General features: G+C 33.6%; 2 protein-coding genes across 3 annotated transcripts in view; both read left to right on the top strand.

The window, feature by feature from the left end:
* The window catches only part of LOC105432275 (uncharacterized), an 11,139-nt gene extending 5,894 nt beyond the window's left edge, over positions 1–5,245 (top strand). Inside the window, exons 2-4 of one of the 2 annotated variants that reach the window (XR_016139440.1) lie at positions 858–1,137; positions 2,054–4,561; positions 4,796–5,245. Coding sequence is in view for 1 of the 2 variants with exons in the window: in XM_011647010.3 (XP_011645312.2) it covers positions 858–1,137; positions 2,054–3,167 (1,394 nt within the window). In the remaining variant the exon portion in view is untranslated. Of the gene's footprint in view, positions 1–857; positions 1,138–2,053 lie in introns of both variants that reach the window. The other variant, XM_011647010.3, reaches the window with a different exon arrangement.
* Positions 5,246–7,863: 2,618 nt separating this feature from the next.
* LOC105432276 (uncharacterized) overlaps positions 7,864–22,466 on the top strand; it is a 69,873-nt gene continuing 55,270 nt past the window's right edge. Inside the window, exon 1 of the mRNA XM_011647011.3 lies at positions 7,864–9,845. Coding sequence (XP_011645313.2) covers positions 8,519–9,845 — 1,327 coding nt within the window. The 5' untranslated portion in view covers positions 7,864–8,518. The remainder of the gene's footprint in view (positions 9,846–22,466) is intronic.

The following is a 22,466-nucleotide window of genomic DNA, read 5'->3' as shown; positions in this document are numbered from 1 at the left end:
CTAAATTTTGCATTTTTTTATATAAAGCATTAGACATATTAAATATTAGAATTAGATAATTTCATGGATTCTAAATGAAATTTTTATATGATGAATATATATATATATATATATATATATATATATATATTCGCAACTTTATTCATTTCCAATCTTTTAGTTTATGATGTTAAATTTATTGCAAATTTTTATTCAATATTTTCTCTAGGTATTAAAAGATAACAAGTTGTCCTTTTTCCATTGCGGTTTATATTTTCTAAAGGCGATTGAATACGAAGCTTACAAAATTTAATCCATATTTATAGGTTCCATGTTGATGGTATTTCTTTGTAGCTATGTAGCTTTGTAGCTAAGAAGCTTAATGGAGTTGATTTTATTAAAAATATTTGGAAGCAATCGTGATATATTCTATTGTAAAAACATACGTTACATTTGAACAAAATACCTCATTTTATCGTAAAAAAGAATTATAAAATAATAACAGCGTTAATTCAACGATGTTAATCCGACATTGATATTTTTCTACGTGTGATATATGCATATAACACAATTGACATATTTTCATAATATGCAAAATATATTGGCGAGATACAAACGTTACATACCTTTTACAATTACTAAATTATATAAAAAATCGAAAATTTTAATTACACTTTCAAAAATAGCTTCGGTACGAGGAGATAGTCAGTGTGCCGACTCTATAATACTTAGTAGAGAACGCGTGCATTACTCTCTTAGCAAAAACGTGAGTTGGCACGTATTCTTCTCACCGAGCCCCACAATTAACTTCTCCGGACGCTTTCTCCATTCATTCCGATCAAACAATCGCTTAGCATTATTCTTTCCGCATGTTCTAGGAGGTGAACCACCGGGCACAAGAAGCATCGTCGCTTATTCGTGGGCCCGAAGATTGGCACTCGATTACAGGCCCACCAAGCAATGCGACGGTAATAGAACGCGCGAAATGATGTTAAACGCAAACGAGTTGCCCGACACGAAATGGCTCGAAACAATCCCGGGACAGCTCTTCCTGTACAGCGCCCACTTGGACCTCAGAATCACCGGTTACCCGAGCATCAGAGTGATTGGCGTTAAACGAGGAGCCCTGTCACCCTCCGCGCTCTTCTGCACTATATGGTGAGCCATTTTTCACGTTGCGATATAGCCCGTTACTCTATCTCTGACGAACGCTAAGTATCAGGGGAAAGAGAATCAGTAAAGGATGCTCATAAACGCACGCTATGATCATCTTTGCAAATCACGACAAATCGGTTAAATTAGTATCAACGTTTCCTTACAGATCTAATGGGCTTATAATTAAATATATATTATTAAAGTTATTAATATAAATATCTTTCTCTATCTCTTTAGTTCAAATTATATCAACATCAATTAAAGCTGTAAAAATTTACGCACGATGTACTTTAAAGCTGTAACTTAAATCTTTACACGCTGTACTTTAAATCTGTAACTTAAATCTTAATTAGCAAATGTAATTATGAACTGTCATTTTAATCATTTTAATAAACAGAAATGGCAAATGAAACTCAACTAACTCTTAATGTTATCAATTAAAATTTATTCAACATCTGTTTGTTCGTATTTCTTCCACTTGAATATTTAAGAAAAATGCTGGAAATCGTGTTTCTTTATAGCAGGCTTAACGTGAATTTATAACGTGGAACATGTACAAGCGCATTATTAACAAATATATTAGGGAAAATACATCTTAATTTATTTCGTACTTTTAATTTCGACGAAATTAAACTTCATTAATGTGAATTAAAACTTCCTCTTCGCATACGATTTAGCCGTTTCGAGTAACGCTAGGAATGAGTAATGTAAACATTAACAACGGCGTGAAACGGAGCATATTCGCTTAAAATGAATGATACGGTTGAAAGATCGCTTTATAAATGTCGCTTTAAATGCCTCTATAAATATCTTCCATCGTTGCGTGCGGATGTTTTCCGCTACAATTCTTGATGCGGAAAAAACGCGTCCTTTCAATCGGAAACGATAGATTAAGTGTCTTGGTTTTATTATATTTCAGGTACCGGGAGTACGGGAGAATACGGTCGTTAAGCGTTGAAGCGCTTGTTTCGACAATCTGGTTAGACGAATGGGGCGACGCAGCGGACAGTTATACCGGAATTCTCGTTAATTGTCAATTGCCGTTGGACGGTTCAATACGTCATACGTCTCAGATTTACGTGGGCCCGAGTCCCTGCTACGGGAATGCTAGTCATAGTTTAACGACCCGCTCGGAATTCGATGACGAGATCACTGCCGACAGGAAGAGGCGTCAGCAGTTCACTCTGTGCATCAAAGGGTTAGACTTCGACGAAGACATATCGCGTAAATTAATAGCTTTCGTCGAGCTGCACCGTATTCTGGGCGCCAAGCTCTTTTATTTCTATGTATTCAACGTGCATGAGAACGTACTTAAGGTGCTACGTTTGTACGAACGATCGAATGTGGTGCGATGGTTCACGCTTGATTTGCCGGGTGATTTGCCGAACGAGAAGGCGGCCCGAAGGCGATTCTTCAGCGAGGATATTTGGACGAAGAGGCGAATGGAGCTGATCCCGTACAATCACTGCTTCTATGAAAATCTCCACCGGTCAGAGTTCGTGGTGCCAATCGATATCGACGAGGCAATCGTGCCAACGCGCCGAAAGACTTGGCACGAATTGCTACTGGATGAACGCGCGAAACTCGGCCGAAACTTTAAAGACTTCGCCTCGTATTCGGTACGAAATGCCTATTTCTTTCCCGAACTGCAAAACAAGAGTCAGACCGATCGGTTGACCGGACTCGATGAGGAACTCCGTCGCTCGGCCGAGTATACGGACTATCTGGATACCATGAGAACGGCCAGTATCTCGCCCGAGGGCGACTCAGTGAAAAGTTTCGTCTCCACAAGGCGTGCATTAACGGTGCACAATCATTACGCCCTGACCACGCTGAACCCGTCCACTAGACGGGCTCATCATCTGGACTCAAACGATGTGCTCAAGCATCATCACCGAGCTTGCGACAGCCAACATCTCGATTGCGATCTCCTGATGGAGGACGTTAGAATCGACGAATCCGCTTTACGCTACGCAGACGAGCTCAAGACGAGGATGAAGATTGCTTTAGCCGATCTCGATGCCCTGCCATAGACTAAAGTGATGTTGTAAATAATAAAAATTTTTTTCAAAATTTTCGCCTCTTGTTATTTATTAACTATTCTTGCATACCTCTGAAATAATTCCTATGATATTGAATAATCGAAATCTTAAATTTGCATCCAATGTTTCGAGTTAACAACGATGAAACTTAATTAACAAATCATACAATTTGCAAAATACATGTAATTTTTTTTTCTTTAGATAAACTCGTTAAATTCATTCAGTATTTAGTTAGTATTTATTAATAACAATCCTCGAAACTTGAAAAAATATAATTTAATAATGTATAAAGCAGGAAGTAAAAATATAATTTAATAAAGTATAAAGCAGGAAGTCTTGAATAATCCCATTAAAGTTCAATGTACAGAAATAATCTAAAGCACTCCCCTACCTTCGTGTTGTCCCCTTCGGAATGAAACAGGTCACCTAGAAAACAATAGCCCACAACCAGTAATTTAAAACGACAAGAGTAACGGTGACGTTTCTCGCGAGTGTTGTACTTAAAATTATTACGGTCGGATACAATAATCTGAGACATGTAAAAAGACAAAAAGCTGAGATACTGGCTGTTCTCATGGCAAAAGCAAGCCTGACACTTTTCAGGCGTTGATAAGTAAAAAATTATATTACCGAGCAGATGATAATTGGAAAAAGCGTAACGTGACAAAAGCAAGCTTCACGCTTTTCGGTCTTAATGCTTGAAATTATTGCAGCTGGGCGCAATAATTGAAAAGTATTTAAAATGACAATAGCATGTTTGATGTGCCTTCAAGATTGATGCTTGAGTTTGTAATGGTTGAACGCAATAATTGGAAACCGTCTAAAACGAACAAAAGCAAGGCTGATAGCTTTTCAAGGCACAAGGCTTTGGAGCGCTTCGAAAGATTCAAATGCCTTCAACAGCTAGAACTGCTTTTCGCGCCGCTGTGGCCTCAACCGTCTGACACGTTTATCAAATGAGATGAAACGAACGCGCTATTTACGCGAAGGAAAGCACAGGAAAGGTAAGAGTCCCTCGAGTTAACGAGTACGTATGAGGAGCGAACGACTTTATAAAGCACCGCATCCATCATGTCCGGTACATGTGAACGACAGTTTCAATCTCGCTAAAGTGGCAGTTCGGTGGTCATCCATTAGCGTTCAAGATCTCGTTCCACACGCAGGTCAAATGCCTCAGCAGCACAAACGGCCCCAAGGAAACTTCTATCGCCGTCGTTATCGACTGATTAGATACTAGCTTGACTCATCCGATGCGGAACGGCGTTACGGCGCGGTCGCCATCAAACATATTTTTCACCGATAAAATCGTAGAAGATGGAAATGACTTCTGTGCGAGCATCCGAGACACGAGATAAATGCTACGACGACGACGGAAGCAAACAAAGGTACGATCGTTTGAAATGCGACCGCGATTCTCCCAGACAAATTTTATGACTCGTATCGAGCGCGCGCGCGAATACGTGATCAAGGTCGTAACTAGATTTAATAGATCATAAGGAAACCGTCGTATCCGCATTCTCTCAAACTTGTTACAAAGAACGAAGATAAAAGCGGAATGCCATTTCCGTTCAAGGGAGAAAGAGATAAGTGAGTTCGTATAACGTTGAAATTATTCGCAGACATTCACGGCGTGCCGAGCACTCTTCGAGGTGACGCTTCGCCGATTCTTCAAATGTCGCTGCGTCTTCGAAGTGCAGTAACCGAACTCACAAATTTCCAGAGAGACATGATAGCCGTAAGAATGGAGAAAAGTTTTCCATCGTACTCTCCAAATACACCGATCAGGCGGAGCTGCTATCGGTATTTAGGATGACAGCGTTACGAGCAAGCACCGAGAAGTAACATACGCATCAAGATCGTTCCAGTTACATATAATAATATATCGTGCAAGCGAGACAGATTGACCTGATAAGGTATCGCTAAAATAGAGAGAAACTCGTCAACTATTAAACATGCAGACTTATGTTAGTATTACACTGTGCAGATCCTGTTCCCGATTTTTCGCTTATACTTTAAGATTAGCCTCGTCACGCCAGTCATCAATTTGAATAAATTTGTTTAACCTATAATATGCTCATTTTTTTACCAATCATTGTCACGATTTTTATTAACATAGTAAGAGTTTGAAGAAGTTCTTTCGGTTTCCAAAAATTTAGTACTATTTTTATTTAGTTTTGTTATTTTTTATCTTCTTTTTATATAATTCTTACCGAAAAGGTTAAAATAAAGCTTTAATAAACTAGAATAAATTTTAACATCCGCAAAATGAAATACGCTTTAGTATAAAAATTTAGTTACAGCTACGTATTAGAAAAAGTATAATCCAATTGTGAAAGTAGCTACTGCATATTTATGATTAAACACAATTGCATTGTGTAGACTTCTTATAATTATCAGCAAAAACAAAATGTTGGATATAAACGAATTAACACTCCCACAGAAAGTGTACAATTTCGGGAATTAAAATTTCAGTTGAGAACTCCCAATCTATCATAAATGTCATTATATCCTTCAGTTCGTGTATGTTAGCGCACGTATTTCTTTACTGATTTATATCCGCGGCATTTGAGTTACAACGTTTTTTTCCAAGCTGACAAAGTAATCTCGCTAAGTCACGCCTGAGGGGTCCCATTGAGCGTCTCGCGCAAGGGGCGTTAATTCGATCGCGAAAGAATATTTTCGCGCGGCACAACGAGAAGCCGTGCTCCACTTAACAAAGTATCCGCGAGAAAGCGTCCATCTGACAACACGTGATAAAATTCGCACTGGTGTCACATTTCGTCGCTCGCTGGCGGATGCCAGAGCTAAGACCGATTCTCGAATTAATGCAGCGATAAATCACGCAAATTTTAAGAGGAGCTGCACGCGCTCATCGCCCGCCTAAATTTATCGGTATACTACCGGATGTACCGGATTCCTGATCCATACCCTTCGCCGACGACGAGAAGATGATTACGTCACGACAACGACCTCTTCAAATTTTATCTTTCCTCCTAGCAAATTTCCGCATGGAATTCACATATATCTTCGGTAATAATGTCTCCGCCAGTCGCGCACACCTGACTTTTTCGGCCGCGACAGTCTCGCTCGAACAAGACGCCAACTTGAGGTGTAATTCTCGAGAAAAACACGGGAAGTCGTATTATTACTGTCGCTCGCTGTCAAACAAACGTGCATGATCGTCGACCTCGCCGATGATGACATCGTCGCGAATAATGTTCCGAGCGAGTGAATTTTTATGATTTCCTTTCTCCTTTTTCTCTTCGAATAATCCAGGTCGCTATTCTCGAGAAATTGATTTCTTCTCTGCGTTATATTTTTGCTTCTAAATTACGTTATCCAACTTACTGTTTTCCTCAAAAATTCATCCTTCCGATACCGCCTTAAGTTGTATCTCATTGTTCGGACGGCTTTCCTCATATTATCGCGAAGGACTGATCACACGGGTTGAAAAGGTAGGTCAGATCCTACACGATGAGGAGTAAATGGAAAGCATAATAGCATTACAGTTCTCTGGAAACAAGTTTGAATTCTCCGAGACTATAGTGTCTCCATTGCGAAACAAATTAGGACGTTCAGTATCAAAAGAACGTATAATGCGGGCTTCTTTGAGATAAAATGTTTTTGTAATTTAAAATATTATAAAGCTAAAATTGTAAAAAAGAGACTACATCTTAAGGATACTATTTTATATTATGAAATATAAAAGAGTAACTTTAAAAAAAAAATTTCAAATTTTATCAACTGATAACTAATTGTAATATCATAATAAATTCTAAAATATTGTAAAACATTTATATAAAATCTTTTTATAATAAACTTAAATAACTGACTACTAAAAGACTTGGTTCATCTTTGATTTTTACTTTTCTTCAACTATTCGCTGCGTTATCATTCATAAAAGCATGTGTTTGTATAAATTTATAAGATATATAGATGTGGATATTAAGTATATAACTGTCTGCAAAGTTATGATGAGCTCGGGTCCGTGGATTCGCTAAGCCCAAATGACTGTGCGGATCAGTCATCCCTGCGGGCATATATTTATAGCAATATTTTATGAGTTATGTAACTAGAGACGTCGTTTGAAACTTATAAAGCATACAAAACGTACGACGGCACGTTTACGCCTATTCATATTTACCAAGCTGTATTTATCAATTAAATCCAGTCAATTAAAACTGACAACATGTCATTTTATAAAAAAAATAGTTTTAATATAAAACTCAAAAGACGAAACAAAAAATGAAAGTATCCAAGAATATTTTGACCTACTTTTATCTTTTAATATGTTTACGTGTGTACTTGATTCATTCTTCTAGAATTCTTTATTCGTATAAGTTCACACCGTACTAATTCTTTATTACAATTTTTTATTTCGTATACGTGAAAGAAGAGATTCAGAAATCTCCTAATTGTTAGTAAAACGCAGATCAAGACCTAAATCTACAAATCTCGCGGGAAATATACGGATAAATTATGCGCGCACCGTAAACTTAACGAGAATCAGGAACATAAAGACATGCAACACGAGCAACACTCATATTGCAGCACAAAAAAAGCTGGAAAATGCAACTTTCGCGATTCGTCGAGTATCTGCAAGCATGCGCCTGCCATCCGCCAAAGCGAGAGGGAAAGAGAAAGAGAGAGAACACGGAGAGAGGGTTGATCGCGAGTAAGCAGCACGTGCGTGACAGTCATCCTGGCGCATCCGCCAGGACCGCTTGCATTTCGGAAGTTATCTTTCCATCATCGAATGTTACAGATCATTATCTCGCGCAATAAACATTCGCGCAATAGTCATATCCGGCGCACGTAACTCGCGAAAATCCTTAAAATCCTTAAAATCAGCGATTTAACTAATATTTCGTTACGCTTTTCGTCGCGGACATCAAGTCTTCTTTAATTCGAGCTCATCTTGAAATTATTCGCGATTATATACGGTAGAGACAATTGATTTCTCAAATTCGCTCTGGTCTATTTTAAACGCGCTCCAGTGGAAATATATAGAGTGAACGTCGTAAACGCCGGTGACACGGTATAAAATATGCACGGTTACCACGAAGAGTACATGTATGCGCGTGCCCTGCGCGTATACTGCATCAAGAATGCGAGCCACATGCAAATTACATTTAAGTACTCCCGGCAGATTCTCCTATCGCTCGTAATATCTATTATTTCCGCATGGATACAGATCGTCGATATGGCAAGGCGGATTATCAAATCTTCATCACTTCCGAGAACAAAAGTTGTCTGTCCGTTAAAAGGTACAAAAAATCATTTCACCCAACAACGTGCTCGTCCGAGTGGACCATAAATCTCATAAAAATTGCTAACATAGCATGATGATACACAGACAGAATAAAATGAGGCATAGCAGTTCCTGGCCCGATCGAGCGCCGCAAAAAGTGAAGGTGCGCGTCGATCCCTTATCTCGTGCCTTTACTATCATCCCAACGAGCCGCGAAACAGTATATCGATTGGAACAAACTGCGCCGCGGTCTAATTGCCTGGAAGAAGTCATCCTCCTAGATCGATGTGCCCCAGGAGGAGTCACATCCGTGATGATAAAACGAAGATTAATCGATGGAAGATTACCTATAAATAAGAAACCCGCGAATTTCCCCGAGACCTCATCCGACATGAATAACGAGACGAAGAGTATGAAAAACTCCAACCAATATTTCATGCCGCGCAGCCTTTCTTTAATCGAGACAACTGCAACTAATCAAAATGCGGTCATCGTGTTAGAAGAAAACGTCTTTCGAAATCAATCAAGATGCAGATCGGATTACTCGCTTGTAAAGATTGATGAAGTAAGAACGCGAGATATGAGAAAGGACTCCATTTCAAGCGCCACATCGGATACAAATTTCCCAAAGTTGCTTTCGAAAGATCTACACGCCGAGGAAAAATTTGAAGATGCATCCGCGCAAATAAAAAACAGATCTCCTTCATTACCGACAAACGCCTTTGATGTTATAGTAAATATTGCAAATGAGAAATGCCATATAGTAAACGATGCGCAAACAACTAATTCGGAAACGCGAGAAACGGATAATGCGGGGAAAAAATGTCAAACTATCGTTTCGCCCATATCCTCAGCGAGATACGCATTATCGCCACCGCATATCAAGGTGGTAGACTATGACGATTATGTGACATCCATGTCATTCTTATCAAAGAATGATCGCCATGCCTGTCCAAAGTGTACGTCAGAGGGTATCCTTCGCTCGCAGATCGATCCCTCTCGTTCTCCTTCGCAAAGCAAGAAAAACGATGATGGGGCAATGGTGAACGCGCGCGGTGTTCGATGCGATGGTCTGATCGGATGCAAAAAAAAGGAAACACGCACCGAGGAACGTCAAAATAAAGATATCTGGCAAGGAAACTGCCAAATTGGGGAAACAAGAAATATGAATAAAGATGGCAAAAAGCTGAAGCAAGAGAGAAAAAGTGACGATCCGTCGCAGGCACGATGTTTAGCGGACTTCAGAAAGGAGGCTACTCTAAGAAGACATTATTATCCCGAGGGAGGTTGGGGATACGTCATAGTCACGTGTTCAGTATTGGTGCATTTCATCGGGGTGGGTCTGCAACTTGCCGCGCCCGGATGCTGGTACATCACGGCCGAGTTGAAATTTCGGCATCCCCCGCTGCATAGTGCAGGTAAAAATTGTCTGATATTTTTAACACATCAAAAATTAACTTTATAAAAGTGTAGAATAGTATTTTGTGTAATATAATAAATAAATGTAATTCTTAGTAGGTAATACTCGTAAATTTAATTAATTAGCTCTTTATACTAACGATGTTGTATCACATCAATTATTTAACATTAATCACGTCAGTGACCACCATTGACGTGCTAATTACAAATTATGAATGCAAATTTATGAAAATTTATGAAAAATGTATTTATGGAAATTTTGGTCGTACGTTGTGTTAATATTTTTAAATATGTAAATCTCAAATCAGAATTTTTCAACTTTGAGAACTTGAATAATGCAACGTCATCATTTTTTAAAAAAATACCTTGTCTTTTCATTAACCATAAACTTTTAGTAAAATTAATGTTATATATTTCGTCTTTTTCTACAGAAATAATATTATCATTTTTCACACGTTTCTCCAAGGACTAATAGCATGCTATTTATCATTATAAGAAGTAAATCTCGACGATGATAGTATCCTAATTCTGACCTGGATATGTCTCCAGATCATATTTTGATCACGTTTTATGTAACTATACATACCTCGACCCCTCTCAAATCTGGTCGCGTCATAAATTATATGCTTGCGATACCCAAAGGTACTATGGACACAGAGCGAGCCAAGAGACGAAAACTCAAAAAACCCATATCTTCAATCAATATGTGACCCTCAAATTCTATTTATCATATTTGTCACTTACGTTTCATAATCATTTTTAATAAAAATGTATCAAATTGTTGAAATAAAATACTATTATGTAATATTACATTTTGCTATACTTTCTTTAATAAATATTAATAATAATAATAATTATAATAAAAGAGTCTATATATAGATTATAAATATATAAGAAGAATAATTATATAATAAGAGTCTATTTTGTTTTAAAAAATCGTTTGCAAAATAAAAATTAAATTTTAATTTTCTAATAATTTTTAATTAAATTTTATATTAAATTTAAATTCTATGACATCCTCATGCTTTCGATCAAATAATATAATAAAATACGTATATATAATGTTAAATATAATCGTTAATATATCGTTAATTACTTACATTATTACTATAATATAATTAATATAATTACTTACATTATATGTAATATTATATGTAATACTATATATTACATATTTTTAAAATATATTTGATTTTATTTTAAATAAATTCATAATTTTTCTTATCTTAAATACTTTAACAATAAAATGTTTTTATTAAAAATTATTAAATCATTAAATCTTTCTTTTAAATCAATGTCAAGCAATGGAATATCATAAAAATTATTTACTAGAAATTTTATCTAAAATAAATATAGTTTATATTCAGTTTATATAAATTAATCAAACTTTGCAATTATATAGGGATAAAATAATCGTAAAAGTTTTACCTCAAATGAAGTCTGCTATGAAGTTACATCAAAAGGAAATAATGCTTACTGTTTCTAAAGAAACTCAATAACAATAGTTGGAGTTGGGATCGAACTCATTCTCAACTTTGCACCTTTGACATACATTGATTTTCTTGCCGCGTTTCCCACTGGCCAAGTTCCTATAAATTGACCGCAATTTGTTTCTTTGTCATGTTTGGAATGCACTTCTTATAATCTTTACAATCTTTTGATTCTGAAGAATAATGACAGTACTTCTTTCAAGTATTATTTTTCATTATTTTCTTAAGATTTTAAGAAATTTTATTCAATTATATCGACACACAAAGTACAAAAGAACTCACGTATCAAATAAATTGAGACAAATTTTTTAACATAATAATGTAATAAACAAGATTAACTTTAACGTAAATGAAAAAATAGTATGAATCTAAACAATAAACTCAAATTTTTTAATTTTATAAGCTTAATAAGAAATATAATAAATTCTCAACGGTAGCAACTTCATCATTTCATATTTTCTAGCGTCATCAGTTATTCCGGAAAGGTAGAGACACTTTTCATCCGGCCCATAGTGTTTTCGGGATTAATGCATACGTAAGAAAAGTATCTACCATGTAACATCGTAAAGTGTACGTGCCAGAAAAATCAGGACAATGAATCGACAGTCGAAACGCGTCGTGCAGCTCACGTTCGGCCTTACGCGTGCAAAGCATCGCGATGCGTCCACAAAACATCACTGGATTTTACGCGTCAGGAACAGTCCTCGTTGGAAATCTACCAATGTTGTTGGTGCAACTTAATACTCAGTTTAATTTTTCGTTAGATGTATCATTACGCGAATCCAATTACAAAAGTGAAAAATTCGAATAAAAATAAAACTTGAAAAGTGTTTTACGTTTCTGGTGTGTTGACAGCGTTGCTGCTATACCGTTCAAGCTTCCCGAGGATATCCATTAAACTTTATTTTGAAAACAGATAAGAGCAAAAAATAAACGTATATTCTGTAAATATACTATCTTTCAAACAAAGAACAACTTAACTTAAATATATGATAATTGGGGCTCAAATAAATATTGCGATACGACGAGTGATACGACGGCGGGTGACGATAACATAACTTCGTCTCGGACATCACTTCTTTAGCGCGAGGATTCAGCGGCTGAGACATCTGCCTCGGTTGTACGAGTTTGAGAAACGAACCGCGAAATGAATAAACGAGCTGACTCGGCGAGGCCGCCGTGCGAGGAACCCGCTTATCGCAAACGTCGCCGCTCTTACAACGCGGCTATGAGCGAAGAGAATTCACTCGGCGAAGATGATGACGACGACGAAGAACCAGAGGAAGAGGAATCCTATCCCCATCGTGACGATGCAACGCGAGCGCGTTGCTGCCGGCAACGCGAATGCAGCGTGCGGAAAATATCCAGCGTGGAATCCGAGACTCGCTGGTCGAGCGAGAGTCTCGTTTCGAAACGGGCGTTGACGAGGGAGTCTTCCGGCGACATTGCGAAATCATGGAGCGAGATCGAGATGCCCGAGTTGCTCCTGGCGCATCCAGAGATCCTATCACGTATGATACGGTGTCGTTGCTTCCTGGCGCAATTCTCCGCGTGCCAGTGCCGGTGTCGTTGCACCCAGTGTCAGGGCCGGAAGATTTCGTCCACATCCTCTTGCTTCGCCAGAGAATCCGTTCAGGGAATTACCGCGAGGCGGAAGGACTCCGGAAACTCCGTGTCGACTTGTCAGAGCTTCCTGCCGCCGTCCACCGGCAGAAACTCGGCCGGCAGCCTCTACCAAAACGTCGACATCGGAGACAACGGGACGACGATCCAGCGTCGGCATTCGATCGCCGCTGGTCCGATACCCCATCGTCGGTACTCGGATCAAACGTATTCGTATACGTTGCGCGGCTGCAAGATCGGCCGCGCAGATAATCGCAGGCTCTCCGAGCAACGGCTCGCTGGTGATACAATCGGAAAGCGCGAGAGCACCACCGATGCCTCAAACGATGCCACAGAACCAATCATCGCCAGCAACACCCGTCCGCAAACATCTTCGAAAGCGACAGCCCGCGCGACACAATCAATCGTCCCATTTTACCCCGAAAATTCCGCACCTATCGATATTAAAGCCCCGAGGAATAGCGAATCCCGAATTGCTAACGAATCTTTTTTAAACGCGCGTATCGCTACTAACGATAAACGTTCTGCTCCAAGTGCCAATGCTACTTCCGCTACCCGTAAAAATAGCGCTATTCCGATTACGCCTAACATCATGAGAAGAAGATTCTCCGAGCAGCTAATTCTCGAGGGAGGCCTTGGCAGCGTCGGCGGCGAATCTGAGAATCTGTTCGATCAACTTGAGAATGCGGAGGAGGCAGAGGAATCCTTCACTGCGATAAACGCTCGAAAAAAAATCACGCTCAATAAGCATTACTACCCGGAAGGCGGCTGGGGATACGTTATTATCATAATAACGATTCTCGTGCACCTAATCTCTCATGGATTGCAATTGGCGTCTGGCTTGCTGATGAACCCAGCAATGATGCGATTCGAACAGACGGTTGAAAACTCAGGTACGATGTACAGACCATTATCGATAGGTTTAACGATCGATCTTCACGCTAAACATATATTTTTCACAGAGGACATGCTATTTACAACAATAAAAAAACTTGTATAAATTTACAAAAATTATATTTCTATGTTTTCCTGATTGCGCACTTATCGCTAAAAGGTTCATCTCTTATCTTATGTTAGTTACAAATGCGATTCACACATTTAAAAAATAAGCAGAATATCAAGCCGGCATACTTGGCATCAAAAATATATCACAAAAATGTAAATTATAAATAATGCATGAGAAATTAATTTCTGTCGTGTGTACTCTTTTCCTTAATCATTAAAAAAGATTAATAGCGACTATATTTGATCTCAAATTCAAACAGTCTATTTTAAGAAATTTATGATATCCGTAAATCAAAAATAATACAACAAGACAAGAATGTCTTGACGTATCTTGCTCCGCGTCACAATACATTCAATCGAGACAACATGCGTACACAAAATCAAATGAACTGATCTCTTCCCTATAGGAAATAATCGATCACAGTCGAGTGAGCAAATGAGACGCAGTGAACGTATACGTCACTTTAAGATACTTAATATGTAAATGCGTAAGATCTGCCACCCACGTCGATTAATATCCGGCTGAAAACACGTCGTCCGTAGTTTAGCAAAAGTCCGCGAAACTTTCAGCAAACTGCAGAGAGAATGCCAAAACGTGCGTCATATAACCGATTCGATACAGCAACAACTGTCGTTCAAACGGTATTTGTTTACCGTAAACTGCGCTAGAGCAGCGGCGTACAAATTTACTTCTATCTTACGTACGATCTGCAATCTAGAGCACACATCTAATATAAAAGTATAAAGTATAAAGTGTCACGCACGACACGGATGCGAACACCATGTCCATTAGTTATGCCGCAGATAAGATTAGCGATCACCGATCCAAAGTCTATTACATATTAAACATTACTAAGAATTGATCAAATCACGTGTAACAATCACGTGTAACAAAGTCAATTAATATCATAATTTTAGCAAGGAGAGATTTGCCGCTTGTTTAAAATCCACAATTTCCTGATACGTTGATAATGAATAAATTAATATAAATTTCTGATTTCAATTACAGAATGTTAGGAATGTTATTTTTAAATCTATAATTTCTTTTTGCAACTCACGTCTGCATCATCATTCTCGATATATCGTTTATTTATGGAAAAATATTATTATTTTAAACGATTACTGTCAGTTAATTCAATATCGCTTAACAGGATTTTCTCTAAAAGAAACTTAGAGTATATTGTATAAAATAATACATTATAACTTTTCGTTTTACTTTTAATTTAAAAATGTTTCAACATCATCCATGACCTAAACATCATCCATGACTAAATTTTCCACGTAATAATGAAATACTATCTATATTTATAACACAATTTCGTAATATACGAAAAGTTCATCAGTGATAAATGCACTAAATTATAATTAATCAGAAACTATTTGTTGAAGAAAATACTGAATCAGATGGAAATTTGAACTATGTAATGGAAAGTGGAACGAAGTAACTCACTACCGAGTATATTTAATTGGATGGTAAATTATTCGAAAACACTTCATCAAAATGAACATTTATCAAAGAAAATTCAGCGAAAGGAAAATTATTCGAATAGATTTTAAAATTATTACATAAAAGATTTGATATTACTTGACTTGTAATTTGGCTTGACCGTATCCAGTCGCGTAACTAGGTCAATATTTTTCATAGATCTTCCGTTTCGCCATTTCGCCTTTCAATAAATTTCCCATTCGAACACTTGTTCTCCCAATCGATCTTTATTTAGGTCAATTTATCTTCATGCAATTTTTATTTCAGTAAATTATCAACATTTATCTATCCACTCTAAATAAAATATATTTTCAATAAATTCTCTTGATAACTTGTTATTTCGTTGAATTGCATTTTCATACGGATTTTAGCATACGCTAATTATTAAGCGTAACGAATAATTCTGCAAGTATGGAAACTATATAATATTAATATAAATATTAAATATTTTTAAATATTTTTCTTGCTATAAAATTTACTACGAGAACCGACAAGTTTGATCGCACATACAAAAACTTCTCACAGAATCCTTAGAAAATTATTAGATATACGTCGTGCTTGACAAATGCTCAATTGACTGTAATAAATCTAATGCCATTAAATAAATCGTAACAAATTAATCTTAGCTTCCTAGCACTCGAACTTTTAATCTGCTTTCACGCAAGCACAATTGTTTACGCTCGAATGGAATTCACGAAAACATGTATAATTCTGAGTCATAATCATAGTTGATATAACTGTATGTAATCAATGTAGATACATACATATATACATAATTCTTGAATATTTAATATTTAATAATACTATTTCATGTAAAATATTTGTTCTAAACAATATAAATATGAAAATTGATGAATTATTAAAAACTTTTACTAAAAATTTCCATACTGCAATTTTAATCTATTTTATGATAAATAAATATAAAATCAGTTACTTTATTTTTTTCATACTATATAATATGCGTTACATACATTGAAAAGAGATAAGATCGCTTGATGATATTCTATTGACTACTTTCTGATAAAACAGATAACATAACCCTTGCCTGAATACGCGGGCCATTTTATCAGCTTATACTAACTTACCGACTCAGATTTCTCACACGTTTATCGAGAGTTGATTGTTTTACAAAATATTTGATTCCAAATAACAATTGTGTTTATGAAAAAAAGCATATAAATTATATAATCTATATATCTATTTAATCTCATGTTGAATAAAACAAGTTTATATGTACGTTGAATTAATAAAACAAGCTATTCCACAGTTATCTTGTGGGATGTCACATCGTTAAACAAATTATTCATCTCTAAACAAATTATTCTCTCGCGACAATAACGTACGATACTCTATGTATATTAAAAGTTACAAAAGATGTATGACTTTTATTTAAAACGTGTTAAATTCATAGTGATGTTAATAAATACTCATATTCATCAACTACATGTTTGTTAAACATGTTCATGTTCATGTTTTAGCTAAATAACTATGTTGACGTGAATAAATATATTTAATCTAATAACAACTTAAAAAAAATCTGACATTATCATTATGAGAATCATAAAAAAGTGTAAACAGTTAATAATCAAGTGTAATTTTTCGCTTTTACGACACCGCCAGTCATTAAACTTTTACTGTCCATCGTCAAGTGTCATAAATACCGTTGTCAGTCGATGCACGGTCTTTATCAAATACTCATCGTTTTATATTCACAATAAACTTTCAACTACTTTGAATAGAAATAACACTTTCGTATTTTTACTCGAGCTCGACTTGTATTTATGGAATTCAACTACGTCATGCCATCGTGTTTTCTAATCAGGACAAGCAATAAAAAGATACCAGTTTCATTACAACTTCCGTTTTTAAATCTGTCTGGGGAGTAAAAGTAACTTCAAAGAGCAGTTAGAACGTCCCATATCAAATACGAAATATTCTTGTTTCTCCTACTGTTATGCGAATGTGATACGCAGATTCTCAAATGATTATAGTCTCTAGAGAAGTGGCAGTAGAGCAAACTCAATTCTAAACTATATAATCTTATATTTATAATCATTACATTAATTTATTAAAAAACATATCGGATGAGATATATATTCAGAATAGAATTTCATATATTGAGACATAAACGATTATATAATTGTATTTTGATTAAAGATTAATTGAGAAGATATTTATTGATAAATAATTCGGAAAAAAACGGAAGTATTCAATTTGTAAAAAACGAATTGATTACTTCTTCTGACTTAAAATCTAATTTCATTAAAATATTTCTGTAAAACATTCGATAACAAAATAATTACAAAAATTATCAAATCTGTAAATAATAAATAAAATAAAAATAAAGTTTATTCATCCCTCTCTTCTCTCAAATTCATTTCTTATACTCTTATGACATAATATTTTAAACATGATTAACTATGCGAATATACTAACTATGCATAATACATAACAAAAAAATATTTACACATTTTTTTGTTATATTATCGAAATGTAATCACGAAAATACGAACAAAATATAAATTTCTATAATTTGTTCGATATCTGGACTTCATTACTGGATTATATTTATATCGCAATTAAACTCATTAATAGAAATCGAAATCAATTCGAATGATATACTATTCCTAAAAAATTAAAAAATAATATTCTAACGCAATGCAATACAATATATTTAATAAAGTTGAGTTAATGATTAATTAAAACGCATTCAAATGCATATACAGTCAGAATTCGACATTGTATATTTAATTAATTATAAAGTAATAGATTATTTTCTATAAACTAATTGTTCATAGAAAATAATTTTATTTCGATGAATAATCATGTTTCGATGAATAATATGTTGATGTATAAAGTACTTTGCATTACTACCAACCATGTGAATGATAATGATGCGCAATGACTATTTATATATGTACTTCTATCAAAGCGACCGCCAAAGCTGTACGCGTGCGCGTTTTTCTTTCAGGTCTCGTTTTCACAAAACATTTAACAAAATTTAGCAAAATAATTCGTACATCGAATCCATCGTATATCGAATATTTTCTTTCGTGTATCTGAAGTCAGTTTTATATTGCAATGTATATTTTGCGATTTATTTTGCTGTAAAATTATTTAAAATAACAATTAATTCTGTTTGATTAAAAACGCGTTTTGAAATGGAAATATTGATGTACGTGAATTTTAATTAACAAAAGAATTTTTTTAATTAGGGCGATTTAATTACATTTGAAAAGAATTATTAAATCTTAAAAAATATAAAATATCATCACTTTTATAAAAAAAAATAAAATAAAAAAAGTATAAATTATTTTGCTAAATTTTTTTTAATTTTTCAAAAGTGTAATAATATATAAATATATAAATATAAATATATAAATATATAAATATATAAATATATAAAATATATAAATTTTATTAAAAAAATAAAGAATTAATTTTAAATCAAAATCAAATTAAGCAAATCCGCAAAAAATGTTACATTTTATTTCTTTTTTACTTATTTTCTTATTTACCTCTTTTTAACTTATTTACTTATTTTTACTTATTTATTTTTTTTTAACTTATTAAAATCACATACATAATTCAACTTATTAACATCACATACATAATTCTCCTAACATAAATATTTAAAAATAATAATACAAATTTTTGTAAGTACTTTTCCCAAAACGACAATGTTTTTAATTTCTCAAATAAATATTAAACCGCTAATATATTCGTATATGACGATATTCATATCGTATGATGATGTTCATATTGAAAGCTTGGAAAACTAATAAGAGCAAAGCATTTCAAATAAATATGTATATACTTTATTAAATCAATAAAAAATGGGTGAAGAATGGATGAAGAACAAAATAATTACCATCCTAGCATTATTTATAGTCTAAATAAATATTGAGAATATAAAATAAATTATAATAATTATAATAAAAGATAAACCTTTTATGAAATTTAATTTTAATATTTTAAAAATTTATTCTTTTTTTTCACAACAGATTTTTTACAATTATTTTTCATAAATTATTGATCTCTTCTCAAATTTTGTTAAAATATTATAGTAAATTAAGAAAAATTATATATACATATATATATATACATATACATATATATTATATATACATATAATTATATATACATATACATATATATATATATATCTATATATATATATATATATATATATATATATATACATACATACACATATATATACTGTACATAGATATTAATAATATGAGACATAGCACAACTTTTATTTTTAGATTAAATAATCGATACTTGAGATATCAGATGTCTGTGTATGTGTGTAAATTTAATTTAATAAAATTTATATTGAGACTTAGGTTTTGTTTTTTAGATTTAAATGTGTGTGTGTGTGTGTGTGTGTGTGTGTGTGTATACACACACACACACACACACACACACACACAATTCTTTAAACACAAAATCCAAGCTATGTCTCAATACAAATTTCATCTCAAATTTTAATTCCTTAATTAAACTGAAATTGCAAGTATCACACAACACATATTAATTTGATCTTTAAGATTTAATTATTAAAACATATCATATCAAGAGAAATTAATCTTAGTGAATTTCTTCAACAAAAACATACTTTAAATACAGGCAATAAAGATTAAGATAACGATTTGCCATTAAAATTAATAAATCAGATTATTATCGCGATATAACCAATTATTCATAATAATTACAACTAGTTAATGCTTAAATGAGTAAGTTTTTTTATTATCTGTACGATATACAACTTTAAATCTGTTTTATACAGAAAAAGATATAAAGGATCTTTTAAACAATTAAAAAAAAAATATTACCATTTTATATTATTTGAAAGATGTACTTCAGTTTATAAAAATTATTACATTTAAGTATGATATATTTTATATATGTTAAACTATATTGTACATTTAAGGATTGATTAGTTGCACAAAATAATGTGTTATCTACATCATCATTTTATTTTTTGTGGCAGAATGGATAATAACAAATTAATTCTTAACAGCTTCAATAATATGATTAGTATCATATCATTATATGCATATAATGCGTATACTTTATAAAATCTTAATAAAAATATGTTTGAACAGATAACAGCAAAATTTGTTTCATAGATTTCAGCTGCGGGCCTAATTAACCGTTGATTAATGTCAGTATAATTAAAAAAATCGATCGTCTGAAATACATAAATGGTAAAGAGAAATTCACGATAGAGAAGATAAGGCGGGTATATTACTTCGCGAGATATCTGTCGAGACTTTAAATTTATCACATTTAACGATGTCTGCCTCGAATGTGTTTCTTTGCGACGTGCAACGAAAAGAAATCGCAAGAATAAGCGAGAAGCTTGTTGTGAGCATGACTAATGGTCTAAGAGACACGGCCGTCGAACAAATCGATATATGTCACTTCGCTCTGCCAAACTGCGCGAGCGAACAGTGACAAATGTATCTCATCCGTCGTGAATGCAAAGTACTCCAGATTAATAGATAACCATAGTTTGCTGTCACATCCATGTTTGTGTTTTAAAGTCATTTTGACTATCTGATGCGCCGGAAGAGAAAGATCACGATCAAAATCTAAAATAAGACTGGAATATACACGAGAGTTTATATTTATATCTCTCATATATATTCCAGTTTTATTTTAGATTTTTATCATGATCTCTCTCTCTCTTTCGGCGAGTTAGATAATCAAAGTAATTTTAAAACAGAAACATGAATGTGATCGCAAACAGCAAATTATGATTATTTATCAATCTGGAGTAAATATGGAGATTGCGTAATATTATTGATATATTATGTAATCAAAATTTTTACAAAATAAATTTTTACAAAAATAACTGTTTTAAGAATACAATTATTTTAACCAAAATCAAGAAAATAAAAAAATTTTGTATTAAATAATAGAATAATTTTGTATTTAAATAATTTCCTTTTAATTTCCTACAATTATTCATATGGCACATTACTTATATATCTACAAAAATTATTGCTATAATTAACGAACAAATCACAGTAAATTTAATTAAACAAGTCTTTAATTAAAGGAAATAACTATTTTTAAAAATAATTCATTTTGCATTCTTCTTAGTGTCCCAATTGATACTTAATTAATCAATACATGCATATCGATATATTACATACAAGATGCATCTAGATTCATATGAAAGAACAAATAAATTAGAGTCGCTTGATGCATTAGCGAAATGATTAATTCATCATAGCTAAATTATTGAATTGCTAATTACAGAGATATCCTAACGGCAAACATTTGCATAATTATGCAGCACATAATTATCTCAGTCGCGCTACGCCAAGCAAGAGAAGACAGAAGGCCTCGACTAACATATCCAAAAGAGCGGTTCATAGACAGTTTGCATTCGTAACAACTATAAAACCGGATATGCTTGTATCGAGATAATATATTATACATAAGAACGACTAGAAGGCTGTGAATAACAGCTTTCTAATAAAATATGCAAGAAATGTGCTTTTACAAAATAATATAAAAATGCAAAAAGCATATAAGAAGTATAAATATAAAGAAGTAAAGAATATACTATATACTATAGAGAATATACTATAAAGAATATACTATAAAGAAGTAAAAATATAAAGTTAAAATATTATATTTAATAATCATAGATAGCTAAAAAGATAGAGATGATCTATATCAGCAGTCGTGTTTATAATATATTACGTTCTTATTTTACATTAAAAATGTCACGAAAAATTAATTAACAAAAGAAAAGGCAAAATAAATAGAAATAAATAAAAAATCGTATAAATACCTAATTGCAATTTCATTTCACTTAAAATTGAAAATGCAAATTTATTTAAAGTAATTAATTGATTAATATTAATAATATCTTAAACAATTTGTAAACATAATTATTCTATTTCAATATATTAATATTATTTAAATCTTGTAAAAAGAAATAATAATGTACGTAAAATTATGAGAACGAAAATACAGAAGTGTAATTGTCG

The sequence above is a fragment of the Pogonomyrmex barbatus genome, unplaced genomic scaffold (genome assembly GCF_055798465.1).
Source record: "Pogonomyrmex barbatus isolate J1 unplaced genomic scaffold, ASM5579846v1 scaffold20, whole genome shotgun sequence".
Taxonomy (NCBI): Eukaryota; Metazoa; Arthropoda; class Insecta; order Hymenoptera; family Formicidae; genus Pogonomyrmex; species Pogonomyrmex barbatus.
Note: the sequence above shows the minus strand (reverse complement) of the source record. Positions and strands in the feature narration are given on the sequence as shown.